Source organism: Pseudophryne corroboree, chromosome 1 (assembly GCF_028390025.1).
Source record: "Pseudophryne corroboree isolate aPseCor3 chromosome 1, aPseCor3.hap2, whole genome shotgun sequence".
Taxonomy (NCBI): Eukaryota; Metazoa; Chordata; class Amphibia; order Anura; family Myobatrachidae; genus Pseudophryne; species Pseudophryne corroboree.
In genome coordinates this window covers 965137320-965156099 of record NC_086444.1, presented here as the reverse complement: position 1 = coordinate 965156099, position 18780 = coordinate 965137320, and the positions used below count along the sequence as shown (strand labels likewise).

At 46.0% G+C, this 18780-nt stretch overlaps 1 protein-coding gene across 3 annotated transcripts in view; it reads left to right on the top strand.

The window, feature by feature from the left end:
- TMEM144 (transmembrane protein 144) overlaps nucleotides 1-18780 on the top strand; it is an 87419-nt gene that overhangs the window by 31111 nt on the left and 37528 nt on the right. For all 3 annotated transcript variants that reach the window (XM_063920477.1, XM_063920475.1, XM_063920474.1), the window contains exons 8-10: nucleotides 5730-5848; nucleotides 7065-7184; nucleotides 8037-8134. In XM_063920477.1, coding sequence (XP_063776547.1) covers nucleotides 5730-5848; nucleotides 7065-7184; nucleotides 8037-8134 — 337 coding nt within the window. The remainder of the gene's footprint in view (nucleotides 1-5729; nucleotides 5849-7064; nucleotides 7185-8036; nucleotides 8135-18780) is intronic.

Below are 18780 nucleotides of genomic sequence, written 5' to 3'. Positions count from 1 at the left end.
ATTGTCATAGCGTGGACAGATACCTTATCGGGGGAAATTGATACCCTGGATAAGAATACCATATTATTGACCCTGGGTCATATTAAAGATGCTGTCTTAATATATGAGAGATGCTCAAAGAGATATTGGCCTACTGGGTTCTAAAGTCAATGCTATGGCGATTTCTGCTAGACGAGTCCTATGGACCCGGCAATGGACAGGTGATGCCGACTCAGAGGCATATGGAGGTTTTACCTTACAGGGGTGATGAATTGTTTGGGGAAGGTCTCTCGGACCTGGTTTCCACAGCTACGGCAGGTAAATCAAATTTTTTGCCTTATATTCCCTCACAGCCTAAGAAAGCGCCACATTATCAGATGCAGTCCTTTTGGTCAAATAGGAACAAGAGTACGAGGATCGTCCTTTCTTGCCAGAGGTAAGGGCAGAGGGAAAAAGCTGCCTACCACAGCTAGTTCCCAGGAGCAGAAGTCCTCCCCGGCCTCTACTAAATCCACCGCATGACGCTGGGGCTCCGCTGGGGGAGTCCGCCCCAGTGGGGACACGTCTTCGACTTTTCAGCCACATCTGGGTTCACTCACAGGTGGATCCCTGGGCAATAGAAATTGTGTCCCAGGGGTACAAGCTGGAATTCGAAGAGGTACCTCCTTGCCGGTTTTTCAAATCGGCCCTGCCAGCTTCTCCCCAGAAAGGGAGATAGTTTTAAATGCGATTCACAAATTGTGTCTTCAACAGGTGGTGGTCAAAGTTCCTCTGCTTCAACAAGGGAAGGGGTATTAATCAACCCTGTTTGTAGTTCCGAAACTGGACGGTTCGGTCAGACCCATTCTAAATTTAAAATCCTTGAACCTATACTTGAAAAGGTTCAAGTTCAAGATGGAATCGCTCAGAGCGATCATCGCCAGCCTAGAAGGGGGGGGATTTTATGGTATCTCTGAACATAAAGGATGCATACCTTCATGTTCCCATTTATCCACCTCATCAGGCGTACCTGAGATTTGCGATACAGGAGTGTCACAGGGTGTCACAATTATCCCGTACTTGGACGATCTCCTCATAAAAGCGAGATCAAGAGAGCAGTTGTTGAACAGCGTATCACTTTCAATGAAGGTGTTGCAGCAACACGGCTGGATTCTCAATATCCCGAAGTCACAGTTGGTTCCTACGACTCGTTTGACCTTCTTAGGCATGATTCTGGATACGGACCAGAAAAGGGTTTATCTTCCGTTAGAAAAGGCCCAGGAACTCATGACTCTGGTCAGGGACCTATTGAAGCCAAAACAGGTGTCAGTGCATCACTGCACTCGAGTCCTGGGAAAGATGGTGGCGTCTTACGAGGCCATTCCCTTCGGCAGGTTCCATGCAAGGACTTTCCAATGGGACCTACTGGACAAGTGGTCCGGGTCTCATCTGAAGATTCATCAGTTGATCACCCTGTCCCCCAGGGCCAGGGTATCTCTCCTGTGGTGGCTGCAGAGTGCTCACCTTCTAGAGGGTCGCAGGTTCGGCATTCAGGATTGGATTCTGGTAACCACGGACGCGAGCCTCCGAGGTTGGGAAGCAGTCACACAGGGAAGAAACTTCCAAGGTCTTTGGTCAAGCCAGGAGACTTGTCTTCACATCAACGTCCTGGAGCTGAGGGCCATATACAGCGCCTTTCGTCAAGCGGAGACTTTGCTTCGCAATCTACCGGTTCTGATTCAGTCAGACAACATCACCGCAGTGGCTCATGTAAACCGCCAAGGCGGCACAAGCAGCAGAGTGGCAATGACGGAAGCCACCAGGATTCTTCGCTGGGCGGAACATCATGTCAGCGCACTGTCAGCTGTGTTCATTCCGGGAGTGGTCAACTGGGAAACAGACTTCCTCAGCAGACACGATCTACATCCAGGAGAGTGGGGACTTAATCAGGAAGTCTTCGCACAGATTGCAAGTCGGTGGGGACTGCTCCAAATAGACATGATGGCGTCCCGCCTCAACCAAAAACTACAGAGGTATTGCGCCAGGTCAAGAGACCCTCAAGCGGTGGCAGTGGACGCCCTGGTGACACCGTGGGTGTTCCAGTCGGTCTATGTGTTTCCTCCTCTTCCTCTCGTACCTAAGGTGTTGAGAATCATAAGAAAGAGGAGTACAGACAATTCTCATTGTTCCAGACTGGCCGCGAAGGGCCTGGTATCCGGATCTGCAGGAAATGCTCACAGAAGATCCGTGGCCCCTTCCGCTAAGACAGGACCTGTTGCAACAGGGACCCTGTCTGTTCCAAGACATACCGTGGCTGCGTTTGATGGCATGGCGGTTGAACGCCTGATCCTAGCGGAAAAGGGTATTCCGGATGAGGTCATCCCTACTCTGATAAAGGCTAGGAAGGACGTGACCGCTAAACATTATCACCGTATATGGCGGAAGTATGTTTCTTGGTGTGAGGCCAGAAAGGCTCCTACGGAAGAATTCCATCTGGGCCGTTTCCTTCACTTCCTACAAACTGGAGTGAATTTGGGCCTAAAATTAGGCTCCATTAAGGTTCAAATTTCGGCCCTATCCATTTTTTTCAGAAGGAATTAGCTTCTCTCCCAGAAGTATAGACTTTTGTGAAGGGAGTGCTGCATATTCAGCCTCCTTTTGTACCTCCGGTGGTGCCTTGGGACCTTAACGTGGTGTTGAGTTTCCTTAAGTCACACTGGTTTGAACCACTTAAAACTGTGGAATTAAAGTACCTCACTTGGAAAGTGGTTAGTTGTTGGCCTTGGCTTCGGCTAGGCGAGTGTCGGAGTTGGCGGCTTTGTCTCACAAAAGCCCCTATCTGGTTTTCCATGTGGATAGAGCAGAATTGCGGACTCGTCCTCAATTCTTGCCCAAAGTGGTCTCATCTTTTCATATGAACCAACCTATTGTGGTGCCTGTGGCTACGCGAGACTTGGAGGATTCAGAGTTCCTTGATGTAGTCAGGGCTTTGAAAGTTTATGTAGCCAGGACAGTTCGGGTTAGGAAAACAGAGGCACTGTTTGTCCTGTATGCAGCCAACAAGGTTGGCGCTCCTGCTTCCAAGCAGACTATTGCTCCCTGGATCTGTAACACGATTCAGCAGGCTCATTCTACGGCTGGATTGCCGTTACCAAATTCGGTAAAGGCCCATTCCACTAGGAAGGTGGGCTCTTCTTGGGCGGCTACCCGAGGCGTCTCGGCATTACAGTTGTGCCGAGCAGCTACCTGGTCGGGTTCAAACACCTTTGCAAAGTTTTACAAGTTTGAAACCCTGGCTGAGGAGGACCTCATGTTTGCTCAATCGGTGCTGCAGAGTCATCCGCACTCTCCTGCCCGGTTTGGAGCTTTGGTATAATCCCCATGGTCCGTACGGAGTCCCCAGCATCCTCTAGGACATAAGAGAAAATAAGATTTTAAACCTACCGGTAAATCTTTTTCTCCTTGCCCGTAGAGGATGCTGGGCGCCCGTCCCAGTGCGGACTGCTTCTGCTAGACTTGTATATAGTTATTGCTTACATAAGGGTTATGTTACAGTTTGTTCAGTCACTGACTGAGGCTGTGTTGTTTTCATACTGTTAACTGGTTCATCTTACCCGAGTTATACGGTGTGAATGGTGTGGGCTGGTATGAATCTTGCCCTTGGATTAACAAAAATCCTTTCCTCGTACTGTCCGTCTCCTCTGGGCACAGTTTCTCTTAACTGAGGTCTGGAGGAGGGGCATAGAGGGAGGAGCCAGTGCACTCATACCTAAAGTTCCTTTTTAGTGCCCATGTCTACTGCGGAGCCCGTCTATTCCCCCATGGTCCTTACGGAGTCCCCAGCATCCTCTACGGACTAGGAGAAAAAGATTTACCGGTAGGTTTAAAATCTTATTTTTTTTTTACAATTTGAACAGACTTTTATCATCATTTATTTACTGTCCGTACTACAGCTCATAAAAACAAATCCTACATAGAAACAGCACAAAGATGTAAATTGACGTAGAAGGTGCAGCTGTTGGACAGAGGGTAGTGATGGTCTTGCTTGTAAGAACTTATAGTATAGATGGAATGGGTAATGCAGATGGACAAGATTATTAGGATGACGGGTTATAGTGAACAGTAGAAGTAGTATCCTCAAGCACACTAACAGTCCAGGTTTTAGTGATATCCATGCTTGAGCACAGGTGACTAAGAGGGACATGTGATAAAAGTGGAGAAGGGAACCAGTGGAGAAGTTACCCATGGCAACCAATCAGCTGCTCTATATACTTTTAAAGTATGCAAATTAGAAATGTTACATCAATGCTGATTGGTTGCCTTGGGCAACTTCTCCACTGGCTCACTACTCCACTTTTATCACTGCTTAGTACATGTACCCCTTAATCAGTTATTTTGATTTAACCATATGTGCTGAAGCCTGGATATCACTAAAACCTGCACTTTTAAGCTGGGTATTCATTAGACAATATGTCGCACGATCCCATGGATTGGAGTGACATATTGGGTGCATCGTTAAGTGTGTATCCATGATAGATGGTGGTCATTAGGCCGACATGAGTTAGGTTGACATACATTGGGTCAACCACGTCTAGTCAACATACATTAGGTAGACATGTACTAGGTTGACATGAGTTTTTCACTTTTTATTAATTTTTCAACCTTTTTCATACTTAAAGATCCACATCGACTACAATTGGGAACGGTAACCTATGCCGAGCACAGTGGTAGTGGAGCGAGGCACCGTGCCCGAAGTTTGCTCGCCATGCCGAGGGATCACGGTGCACTAATTGGGGTTCCCCGTCACTTTTTGAAGAAAACGACACCCAAAAAAGTAAAAAAAATCCCTCATGTTGACCTTTTTCCATGTTGACCTAATTCATGTTGACTAAACGTGATCGACCCAATGTATGTTGACGACCCAATGTATGTTGACCTAACTCATGTCGACCTAATGAACCACACCCATCCATGATATGCGCTCCTGCATGTCACCAGCGACGTCCCCGGCTGGCCATGCAACAGGACCGATGGGGGATGATGCTAGCAATTACATGCTGCATCGGCAAGTGTGTTTGTACTTGCCGTATACAGAGTCTCGTCGGCAGCAGTGTCTGGCTGGGTAGACATCGCTAAGTGCGCACCCAGCCTTAGTGTGCCTTGAGGACCGAGTATGTAAATGCCTGGGAGTATAGTGAAGAGGTGAGTGCTGTGGATGTGCTTAAGAGATTGAAGGTTGGGGAGAGAGTCTGGACAGGGAGTTCTGGAAGACAGGCTGGTTCTCCATCTAAATGTATAAGTAGGTAAACTAGAATAACCATGGGCCTAATTCAGATTTGATCATAGCAGCAAATGTGTTAGCAGATGGGCAAAACCATGTGCACTGCAGGGGAGGCAGATATAACATGTGCAGAGAGAGTTAGATTTGGGTGGGGTGTGTTCAAACTGAAAAACTAAATTGCAGTGTAAAAATAAAGCAGCCAGTATTTACCCTGCACAGAAACAAAATAAACCACCCAAATCTAACTCTCTCTGCACATGTTATATCTGCCTCCCCTGCAGTGCACATGGTTTTGCCCAACTGCTAACAAATTTGCTGCTGCGATCAACTCTGAATTACCCCCATGTGCTAGATATTAAAGCTGAGAAAATGTTGTTGCTTTTTTTCTCCTATGCTCCTAATCGCTTCCTCTTTAATTTTTCAGTGTAGCATGTATAAATGTAAAACTCTTTTCATTTTGTTTTACCTTTGCATTGTCTGTTTGTAATAGAGGCTCCGTGATGGCTATTGTAGCAGGAGTTCTTTACGGTTCCTGCTTTATTCCAGTTCTCTACATCAAAGACCACAGTAAGAACAATGAAAGCATATATGCCGGAGCCAGTCAGTTTGGTAAGAGAAACACCAGCCAGAAGTTCAGATACTTTATTGTAATGTACAGCTTGCTGTTATTGCACACATTTCTGCACACAATCTGACTAGATTGCTTAGAATTTAAGCATTATCGCTCCGTGTGTACCCCCTACAGCGATAACGATGCGCAGCCCCGCGCATCGCTATCGCTGCTGGGTGACGTGAGTGTCCCCTTCCCCGTCTCCCCCCGCATGCTCAGCACAGATCGCGTTGTGCTGAGCTACGGGAGAGATGTGTGCCGAGCGGTTCGCTCAGCACACATCTCTCCTGCATCGGCCCGTCTATATGGAGGTACGTTACCATTATCTAACTGTTGAGAAGGCCACCCAATTGCTTCCTGTGCTTAAATGATATCATTCCCAGCAGTGATTAGCAGTATTGTATGAGAGTGCTGTAGACTTGTCTGTTTACATCCCTGAAAGTATTAGGGCTTGGACCTAAATGTTGGCTTCTATAGCCCACTCTACAGTTGTAAAAAGAGATGGAAAAAATATAAATGGGATGGATGCATGATATAAAGTCAGACGCAAGCCGTGAGTTTGGTAACAGAGGCTTTGATGAGCTGTGTTGAAGAAAAAGGGGTAGAGCCAAACTGATTGCAGGCAGCACTGTGAACTGCAGTTGTTGCTTATATCAGTGGTTCTCAACGTTGTTCCTCAAGTACCCGCAACAGTTCATGTTTTCCAGGTCACCGAGCAGTTGAACAGGTGTATTCATTACTCACTGACACATTTTAATAGGAACCACAGGTGGAGCAAATTATTTCACTTGCAATCCTGTGAGCAGACCTGGAAAACATGAACTGTTGGGGGTACTTGAGGATTGCGGTTGAAAACCACTGGTTTATATTATCATGCACATCCCAATGTGAGACTCCAGTCCTCCAAATGGTTGTACAAGCATCTCCATGGAGGCACTCAAAGTGTAGGTCCTCACCTATAGGTACAGAGAGGTGCATTTGACAACATTAGATGAACATCTGCGTAATGTGTGGTTAATGTCATTTATAAATCTGATTTATCTATGATCAATGACTCTTCGCTTGCACAATGAAGTGTTTGGTAGAAAATCCTATTCTTAGATGGCACTTTCACACTGGCTGTTTTTATGCAGCAGCATACTGTATATAATTTCTATATTAATGCTGTTCATACTGTAGCTGTGGTGTTTATTGACCAGTGATTATCTTTTTCAGATCTGGATTATGTGTTTGCACACTACAGTGGCATTTTTATCACTAGCACCGTATACTTCCTCATTTACTGTGCAGCAATGAGAAATCGCCCTAAAGTTTATCCAGAAGCCATACTGCCTGGTAAGTGTTGCCATGGATACCAGTCAGATGATTTAATACTGTGCAGTGGCAATAAATATATGCATATGCATGATTGCATTATTTTAACGTTTGATATGTAAAAGGAATCAAACATAGAAATGTCACATTTGTAACAACTTGCAATTCACTAACAGAAAAAGGACACAAGAATGAATTAACCTGATCTCAAATCTATGGGGGGTATTCAGTTACTGACTTTTTTTTCGACCAGTTGAGAAAAACTTCCCTTTTCGCACGTTTTTATGTTGAATTTACATTCGACCTATTCAATGCTTCTGCCGTTTTTTCTACTGGTCGAAAAATCTGGCACAGGCGAAAAGTACATGGATTGGCGGTAAATTTACATTCCATCTATACTATAAGTTCTTACAAGCAAGACCCTCACTACCCTCTGTTCACATGTTTTGGCGAATTCATAGCTTTCATCTAAAATAAAATCCCTGCATAAGATTTATATAACATGGGACCTACCTGGCACACCAATTTTGGCGAATTCATAGCTTTCTTCTAAAATAATAAAATCCCTGCATAAGATTGATATAACATGGGACCTGCCTGGCACACCAAGAGGTGCTGTTTGGCGCCTGCAGCTATGATGTTTGAGGAGACATCTGTACTTGTTCTTTCAGTCATACATGTTCCCTGCTTATTGTAAGTTAGTTTCTTTGTGAAAGAGCAAGTTTTGGCGCTTGAGTTCCAGGATCCTGATGTCATAAAGTAATAAGCACGCAAAGTTCATAAGCAGCATGTGTCAGTAGAGTCTGACAAGCCTTTCTTGTTTCAGCATTTGTATCATTTGTGATTAATATGTATTTTCCTTTGTTTTTAAAGGTTTTATCTCTGGATTTCTCTGGGCAATTGCCAATTGCTGCTGGTTTCTAGCGAATAACTACCTCAGTGCTGTGGTCAGCTTCCCAATTATCACTGCGGTCAGTAGTTACTGTGATGTTAAATACAAAGATGTGGGGTGAACCATATTAGGCAATTATGTATCTTCTGAATGTCAATGGTAATGCCACAGCATGCACTGACCTTTACAGAGCATTTAACAGATACATCAAATGAGCCACAATGTAGCTCTATACATAAAACAAAATCACTTTCTCAGTTTAAGAAGAAAATTACATGAAAGTATATTTTTTTTCTTCGGGGTCCATGGTCTCCACAGGGTTAACCTTGAGTATGGCTGGTGGAGATCAGGACTGGCACCGAACAGTATAAGCTTGTAAGCCTCCCAGGATGCACTTCATATCCTGCCCTCATGCTCAGGCTCTTAAAAAAAAAAATTCAGTGCTAGCAGGAGCTGGTCATCACTGAACAGGGGCTGCACACTGCAGGCCAAACTTTTTCATTTTTATTGGTTTTTTTTCTTTAAGATTTAATTTTTTTTCTTTAAGCAATCGTGCCTGCCAGTCCGGAGGAAAGGCAGCAATGAGGCTCCAATACCCCCACCGGGCCGCAACACCATGACTGGGTAGGTGATTTCGGCAAGACTTCTGACAGCACCTTCCACTAGCAGAGGCACAGGGGCACCCGTGACTGCAACCGGAGACATTGGGGGACAGGTAAGGAGCGTTCCCACTCGCGGGACCAGCGCATCATGCAGTACTTATGCCGCCGGTCCTAGGAGATGGACCGGCGGCGCTGATGCACTCCCGGACCATTAAATGTTTTTGCGGCCACTTAGGGGAGGTCAGCACTTCCCCGGTGGCCCCACTCCCGGCCCAGGGCGCCATTCCACTACGGTTTTCCCGCTCTGGGCTGCTCCTCCCTCATCCTCCTTCACCAAGAGATGCAGGGCAGCCATAACAGAGCTCTGCAGGTCTCTAGGAGCGGTGGCCTGAGTCTCCCTGTATACCTCTCCACATAGCAGGTTATACACAGCACAGCATCCTACCAGCCTTCTCCACATGGCTGTGTAGTTGATATCAGTACCCATTGCTGTCAGGGGTGTAACTAGAACTTGTGGGCCCCATAGCAACATATTGGAACCGCCGCCCGACCCCCCAGCCTTTGTCACCGCAATGCCCCTTAGAGGCAGGAGAGAGAGGGGAGTGAGAGAGAAAGAGGGTGCCAGGGGGAGAGAGAGAGAGAGAGAGGAGCGAGAGGGAGAGAGAGCGAGAGAAAGATAGTGTCAGGGAGAGAGGGAGAAGGAGCGAGCAGGAGAAACACTACTTAACTACAGCAGAGGAAGTTGGAGGCATACATGGTCAGACGGAGGGGGTGAATGGATGGGAGCATGGGTGGACAGTCAGAGCACTATATGATGCATAGACCGATGTTTGCGGCATTGACGGACAGACAGAGCACCATATGGGTGTATAGATGGATGGACAGACAGGCGGGAGGGAGCATAGAAGGGCATACAAACAGACAGAGCACCATATGGGGGTATAGACGGACAGGAGGGGGCATACACAGACAAACGGATGGATAGAGCACCATATGGGGGTATAGACGGACAGACGAGAGGGGGCCTGGGCGGACAGACAGAGCGCCATATGGGGGCATGGACGGACAGGCAGACAGATGAGAGAGGGCATAAATGGACAGATATGTTCGGACCCTCTAACTATACACGGTGCAGGGGATGCTGCTGTTATGGAGCTTGGGGGGTGTCCGAAGACAATCCCACTGTACCCTCTAAAATGTATTATTTTTTAATAATTTTTTCTTTTTTTCCCCCCTTTTACTTACTGCTGTTTGGGGCCTGGCAGTTCGCATAGCCAGGGAATTGAAATACACCCTTACTTGGATGACCTCCTTCTTCTGGCACAGTCTCCAGAGGTGCTGGACCGTCGCTTACACCTATGTCATTTCTTCAGAGCCACGGATGGCTAATCAGCTGGGCCAAATCCTCGCTTATCCCGTCTCAGAGGATGCTCCACGTCGAAGCACTACTGGACACCAGCGTACAACGCATCTTCTTTCCTCAGGATAGGATTGCAGCATTGCAGTTGTACATCCTCAGCCTACTTCCCAGTCCATGGGTCTTTCCCATTCGGCAATGGACTCCATTGTATCAGTCTTCGACTTGGTGGAATAGGCCCAATTTCTCCGGCAGGGTCCACAGGTTATCCACATGATAACATTGAGATATGATGGAGCGACAGCGGATTGGCACCAAACGATCACAAGCTTTCTGGCCTCCCAGAATGCACTGGGCTCGTCCATATAATCCCGCCCACTGACTCAGTCAAATCAGTTTTTTGTTTGTTGCGGCAGGAGCCGGACCATGGTCACAGGGCTGCTGTGTTTGGCAGCCCTAAGCTTTATTTGATTTATTTTTATAGTCTTACTATGTTTTTTGAGTGATCTTTCCTAACACCGTCTTACACGCATATTGGAAAGAGTCGCTCCAACAACTCTCCGCCGGGTCGCAACAATGCTTACCCGCGGTACAAGTACTGTCTCGACGGGCGTCTGTGTCGGATGTTACTAGCAGGTCCAGCAGACGTTACCAGGCTGTGGCCGGAGCATGGGGAGAAGGTAAGGCATCGGTTACGCTTAGAAGGGGAATACGGACACAGCCGCACTGTTTTGGGAGGAGACTACCAAACAGTAGCTGGCGCGCCACCACCACAGGTGCTCTAGCGCTAGGCTTTAGGGATCATAAGGCGCCAGGAATAGTTGAGGCTGCGATCCCTAGAGTTGATGTCAGCAGTGGGGAGTCGGACGCTCTCCTGGTTGCCCCTCCCCCCAGTTCATGACAAGTTACCGTGCGTCTCCCGCCATGAACTGATAGCGTCTGAGACGGAAGTGAGGCAATCACGAGGGTTCTCGTTCGCAGCATAGGCGCTGCGTCTGTATACACTAAGGTTTACCGCTAAGAGACTGGGTCGCAGACATGAGCGTCTGCATGCACTAACTTTCACTGAGCGTCTGTGTCCACTAAAAATTACCGGCCCGGTAGTGTACACTAGTAGCGTCTGGATCCACTCGGCGTTCGCTAACGTATTGGTCTATCCTGGAAGTGGGGTAAGTCTTCCTGTATCCCACTCTACTGAGTACGGGTTATACAGCACTAAATTTCTATCTACTTTTGTTAGTATGAATAGTTAACTTTAGTGCCTATTGCATATGAGTTTTATGTACATTACTGTGGTTTTCTCTGGCTGGGTCCACAGGATTATCCACAGGATAACATTGGGATATTGTCGAGCGACAGCGAAAATGGCACCAACACGGTCACGAGCTTTCTGGCCTCCCAGGATTCATTGGGGCCTCCACTATATAGTCCCGCCCACTGACTTAGATCAGTTTTTTGCTTGGTGCGGCAGGAAGCCGCATGGTCACAGGGCTGCTGTGAATAAAGCAGCCTAAAGCTTTTATTATTTTATTTTTTATAGACTTACTATATTGTTTTTTTTGTGCGACTTCTCTTAACAGCGTCTTAAACGCATACTAGAAAGAGTCGCTCCAACAACTCCCCACCGGGTCGCAACAACGCTTACTTTCGGGTATCAGTGCTGTCTCGACGGGCTTCTGTGTCTGATGTTCTAGCAGGTTCAGCAGACGTAACCAGGCTGTGGCCGGAGCATGGGGAGACGGTGAGTCTATGGACTTCCTCTTACTAGAGGGGTCAGGACACAGCTACACTGATTTAGTGGAGACTACAAACAGTGTGTTGATGCGCCGAACATCTCGAGTGTGACAGCGCTACGCTCCGGGGATCATAGGCGCCAGGACTAGGTAGAGGCCGCGATCCTGGGAGTTTAAGTCAACGGGGGGATTCAGACGCTCTCCTGGCCGTCCCTCCTCCGAGTTCATGGCCAGTTCCCGCGTGTCTCTCGTTTCATGAACTGAATGACCTCACTTCCGGCTCAGACGCTACCACGAGGGTACTCGGTCGCAGCTTAGACGCTGCGGTTGTGTACACTGGAGATAAAACCCGCCAGACCGAGTCGCAGGCCTTAGCGTCTGCATACACGTGGAAGTCGCTCAGCGTCCGTGTCCGTTATCAGTTACCAAGAGTGGCAGTGTACACCAGTAGCGTCTGAATCCACTCAGCGTCTTACGAGCGTATTTGCTTGGATATGGAAGTGTGGTGAGTCTCCCTGTATCCCGCTCTCCGGAGGCAGGGTATACAGTACTAAAAATTCCTTCTACTTTTTAGTATGCATTGTTAATTTTTAGTACCTATTGCATATGAGACCTGTATATTACTGTGTTTTCTGCATGTTATGTTGAAAAAAGAGCCAGTTAAAACAGAAGTACAATTTTCCTACTTATGTATAAGTTGTTATGGAGGTTGTATTCTCGTATGACAATGTCTAATGCTTTAACATGTGACTGACTGCTAGTGTGTGTGCTGACTTTTCTGTGTAATGTCAGTCCTGTTCTGACCCTCAAATCAGGTGCACTGTGGTCAGATTGATCTCACCTCTATATACTGACATATAGGGTGTTTTTCAGTCACAAAATTGTGTAGTCAATAACAGATTATTACCACCAACAGAGCCACCATGAAATATGTTCGCAAAGACTCTATCTTCTATAGCGGACAAGTTAACTACAGTAGCACCACCTCAGGGGTTAGGTTACACTATGAACCCATACATGCAGCTTCCTTCCTACGGCTTGGTTCCAGTAGCCTCTACAAGCAACCAAGAGACAGTTAAGACTAAGACAGATACGTCTATGTGGCAGACTACACAAGATGATACATCGGACGATGAGACAATAGATTCGACTCCGTATGATGATCAGTCGCAGAGTTTTAGTTCAGATGATGTAGCTGAACTTATTAATGCTGTGAAAGCTGTTCTCTCGTTGGAAGAGCCAGCCAAGACAGTGTTAAAATCTAAAGCACCTGTATTTAAACGAACAAAATCAGTGAAAGCTGAATTCCCAGCGTCAGATGAGCTGACAGAAATGATGGATGAGTCTTGGGCAGCGCCCAGTAAAAAGTATAAGATTCCTAAGAGATGGGATTCTTATTATCCATTTCCAGCTGTGGATTGTTCAAAAAGAGAAGTTCCTCCAAAAGTAGATGCACATGTTCTGCGACTCGTGCATAAATCTGCTTTACCACTGTCATCTACCTCACTAAATGATGTCACAGACAGAAGGGTAGATAACCTTTTGAAAAATATTTATTTCTCTAGTAGGAGCAGTGGTAAGACCTGCTATGGCTTCGGCCTGGGTAGCAAAGGCAATGGGCGAATGGATAGAGGAACTAGAGAATAGCATCCCTTCTCCTACTAGGGAGCAAGAGGATCATTTTTGCCGTTTAAGACAATCTGCCCAGTATGTGGAAGAAGCAGCAATTGATGTAGGTACAGTTGCTTCTAAAGCTTCAGCCTTGACAGTAGTCGCTCGTCGAGCAATTTGGCTACGTACCTGGAAGGCAGATGCGGAATCCAAGAAAGAATTGGAAGCATTGCCTTTTGTGGGTAATATATTATTTGGAAAACCTTTATCGGATATCCTAGAATCAGAGGCTGAATCGAAAAAGGTCAGATTTCCGGCTACCTATAACCCTAAGTCCGAGGGTTTAAAATTTCGCTCATTTCGGTGGCAAAGCAAAAGCTAAAGAGGAGCCTAAACAACCCCAGTTTAAATCCAGGGGTAGGAAGCAGTGGGCTAGCAAAAAGCCAGCTTCCAAACCTGAACAGAAACCCTCAGCCTGAAGAGACGGGCCTCCGCCTGGAGGATTCCAGGGTTGGGGGCCGACTCCTTCAATTTGCACACACATGGCAACAGTCAACAGCAGATGCCTGGGTGCAGAAGGTAGTATCTCAGGGGTATGGGTTTCCATTCAGGAGGCAGCCTCCTCAAAGATTTTTTTGCACCAGCCCGTCTCGTATAGAGTCGAAGGCCAATGCCATGCAAGAAGCAGTCTAAAAATTACTGCAGTCAGGTGTGATTGTCCCAGTACCTCCATCACAAAAGGGACAGGGGTATTAATCCAATCTATTTCTAATCCAGAAACCAAATGGGTCATATCGACCAATTCTAAATCTGAAAATGTTGAACAAATACATATGGATCCGGAAGTTCCACATGGAGACGTTACGCTCCATAATGTTGGCTATGGAACCGGGAGATTACATGGTATCTCTGGATGTATGGGATGCTTACCTACATGTGCCTATATCACTGTCACATCAGTGTTACCTCAGGTTTGCCATCCTCCAGGAACATTTCCAGTTCCAAGCTCTGCCTTTCGGGCTAGCTACAGCACCCAGGGTGTTTACCAAGATCATGGTGGTTATGGCAGCTTGTCTGCGCAAGCAGGGGATAAGAATATTCCCATACCTCGACGACCTATTAATCTTAGCACAGTCGCAAGATTTACGGTTGAGCCAGCTTCAACAGACGATAGTTTGTTTACAGAGACACGGGTGGCTCATAAATTGGGAGAAGTCGTCCCTGAATCCGTCACAGCGGATGGTTCATTTGGGGGCCATATTGGATTCAGACCTACAGAAAGTTCTCTTACCAGAGATAAAGATAGTCAAGGTGCAGGTCATGGCTCAGGAAGCGTTGCAAGCCCAGACCATGTCACTCCATGCAGCAATGCGACTGTTGGGTCTGATGGTATCAACCTTCGACATGGTGGAATATGCGCAATTCCACGCCAGACCATTGCAGCACCTTATTCTGACCAAATGGAACGGAAATCATCAGACGATAAAGAAGCAGATGATAAAGATTCCAATAAATGTAAAAAGGTCTCTAGCGTGGTGGCTACAGACAGACCATTTAAACAAGGGGAGACCCTTTTGGATAAAAGAGTGGCAAGTCCTGACAACAGATGCCAGGCTGGGGGGCGGTACTCGGAAGCCTATGGTTCCAGGGAAAGTGGACCGCAAGGGAAAGTCGCCTGCCGATAAATCTGTTGGAGATAAGGGCCGTTTACTTGGCTCTAGTTCAGGCAAAGGACAATCTACAAGGAAGACCAGTCCAGATCCGCTCAGACAATGCGACGGCAGTAGCATACCTCAATCATCAAGGAGGCACTCACAGCAAGAGTCTGATGGAGGAAGTAACTCCCATTCTAAAATGGGCGGAGCTCCATCTCCCGGCATTGTCAGCAGTATTTGTCCCGGGTGTACTAAATTGGGAAGCGGATTTTCTCAGTCGGCACACCATTCAGGAAACCGAATGGGCACTACACCAAGAAGTGTTTCAGACACTGGTGAACAGATGGGATCTACCAGAGATAGACCTTATGGCGTCTCGTCTAAACAACAAAGTTCCGAGGTACGGATCAAGAACAAGGGACCCAGGAGCGGTCCTGTTAGACGCACTGTCAGTAGAATGGATGTTTCAGCTGGCATATCTGTTCCCTCCAATATCTCTGTTACCCAGAGTAGTGAGAAAGATAAAGCAGGCAAAAGGAGCAATTATTCTAATAGCTCCAGCTTGGCCAAGAAGGCATTGGTACACAGATCTGTTGAGAATGTCCATGGAAGCACCGATACTGCTCCCTCAACGTCCAGATCTGTTAATGCAGGGTCCTTGTTATCACAGTCATCTGGATCGCCTATCTTTGACGGCGTGGCTGTTGAAACCTTTATCCTAGAGGCTAAAGGATTTTCGAAACAAGTAATCCAAACTATGCTTAGAGCAAGAAAGCCTTCTTCAGCTCGTGTGTATCATAGATTATGGCAAGCCTATATTCACTGGTGTACTGGAAAAAAATTAAATCCGAGATCTTTTAAAGTAGCTAGGATTTTGGATTTCCTTCAGGCAGGATTGGATAAAGGGTTGAAAGTTGCTTCCTTGAGGGTGCAAGTCTCAGCGTTGACTGTATGGTTTCAGCAGAAGATTGCTGATTTACAGGATGTACGTACGTTTTTCCAAGGAGTAGTACATATTCAACCTCCATTTGTTCCTCCTGCAGCTCCCTGGGATTTGAATTTAGTTCTTAAATTTCTCCAGGGTCCTTTGTTTGAACCACTTAAGAGAGCAGATCTTACGGGGTTAACGGTTAAAGTTCTTTTTTTACTGGCAATGGCGTCAGCCAGAAGAGTGTCAGATTTAGGAGCATTATCATGTAAGTCTCCTTTCCTAAGTTTTTTCCCCAGACAGCGCAGTTCTCAGGACGAGATCTAGCTATCTTCCAAAGGTGGTATCAAAGTTTCACCTGAATGAAGAGATTGTAGTCCCAGCTTTTCAGGTATCGGGACTATCTGCGGGAGAAGCGTTGCTGGACGTGGTCCGGGCTTTAAGAATCTACATAGATCGTACTAGTGCCATCAGGAAAACAGATTCTCTCTTCATCCTCTACGGATTCCATAGGAGAGGTTGGCCTGCTAGTAAACAGACGCTGGCGAGATGGCTCCGAATGGTAATATCAGAAGCTTATTCTCATGCAGATCTCCCTATTCCGGCTAATGTCTCTGCACACTCTACGCGTAAGGTAGGTCCTTCTTGGGCAGCACAGCAGGGTGCTTCAGCAGAACAGATATGTAGGGCAGCCACATGGTCTTCCATAAACACATTCATCAGACATTATGCCTTGGATACTTTTGCCTCTCATGACGCAGACTTCGGGCGAAAGGTCCTCCTGTGCAATCAGGAGCGTCCCCACCACTAAAATCGCTTTGGGAATCCCAATGTTATGCTGTGGATAATCCTGTGGACCCAGCTAGAGAAATATACGTTATGGTAAGAACTTACCGTTGATAACGTGATTTCTCTTATGTCCACAGGTATCCACAGGGATCCCACCCTGACGCATCTGATTTGAGGATCTAGACCATCATAAAACCTCTTCCTTCTTGTATGGAAGGGTGTGCATGTGTGTTCTTATCGCCTGTACAGGTCTCTACCTAATGTTCCTGCCTAAAATCGCTGTGGAAAGAACTGATCTGACTGAGTCAGTGGGCGGGACTATATAGTGGAGGCCCCAATGCATCCTGGGAAGCCAGAAAGCTCGTGACCGTGTTGGTACCATTTTCGCTGTCGCTCGACAATATCCCAATGTTATCCTGTGGATACCTGTGGACATAAGAGAAATCACGTTATCAACGGTAAGTTCTTACCATAACGTATATTTCTTCGCAATGCATCTGAATACTTTAAGGATCTGTATAGAACAGAATTCAGTAATATGTACTCCTACATGCTTTGCGATGTGTTCGTAGTTGATAATCTGCTCATATATATGTGTGTGTATATATATATATATATATATATATATATATATATATATATATATATATATATATATATATATAATGTGTATAATATGTGACTGACTGCTAGTGTGATGCTGACTTACTAATAGATGAATGTCGGTTGATACTTCTGATCCTTAATGCAGGTGCATGGGAAGGGTCACACATATCACTTTAGAGAAAAGTTATTAACAGTCACAAATTGTGTAGTACACTGTAAAAGTACTGAGTATTTATCATGTCTAAGGGCGGCATACACTGACAAAAACACTCATGTTGTTGTTTGGCTAAAACTGTATTATCCTCTATGATCTGGTACAGGATGGTTATGTGTAATAATGATTTGCTGTTTAGCATAATACATTCCTGATTTACATCAGGTATAAATAGACCCATTGAGGGATGTTTGCACAGACCTTGTACAGTTTAGCTGAAATGTTAATTCTTACATTATTAACACAAGCTGCTCACTGATTGTGGTATATCCCCAACAGCGTCTCCAATAAGACAAGCTGATGAACCGAATGTAAATAAATCATTGACTTCACAGGCTACATATGAGAATCATCAGACGATGAAAGCTCTATATACTCTACTTCAGCATACGAAGAACAGGCAATAGATATCAGCTAATTAAATAAGCTGTATAAATGAGAGCAAAAATATGCTAGTCTGTCAATAGAGGCAGCAGAGCCTGGGGTAAAAAAATAAGGCACTTCTGTTTAAACGTCTCAAAAGGGCCTCTGCACGAGGGCAGAATTCAGGAAAAAGGTTTGGGTTACACCCAATAAAGTAGAATGGCCGATAAATGGGATTCCAATATCTTTTTTTTCAACCTAGGGACTGTTTAAAATAGGGAAGTGCCTCCAAAAATAGATATGCATGTCATTGATAATGCAAAAATCTATAGGGCCTCTGCCGTCAAAAGAATAAGACCATATTGTCGTTGTCTAGGGCAGTCATAAGGCCAGCCAGGACTTCACCTTGCAATCTACGGCTACACCACACGGGAGAGGCCCAATCTCACTAGATTTTGGAAGCTAAGCAGTGTTCGGCCTGGTTAGTTCTTGGATGGGAGACCACCTTGAAATACCAGGGGCTGTAGGTACATTGGGCTGAGTTACTGGAAGACAGGTTTTCAGCGCCTGCAAGGGAGTAAGAATCCCATATAGCTCATATGGCACTAATGTTCTAGGGCATTGGCATAATAATCACTGTTCAAGAACAGCTTGGTTCACATACATGGGAAGCTGATTCAGAATCTACGAAGGTTCTGGAAATGTTTGCCTTGATTGGAAGTTTCTGTTTGAGTTAACAGTTATTCCGGAGTCAGAAACATACTCCAAGAAGGTCAAGTTTCCTTCCACATATAACCCCAATTCTAGGGGTCTGGTTCGGCCTTGTCGGTCATAATGGAACATAACATCCCCAATACAATAAGTTTG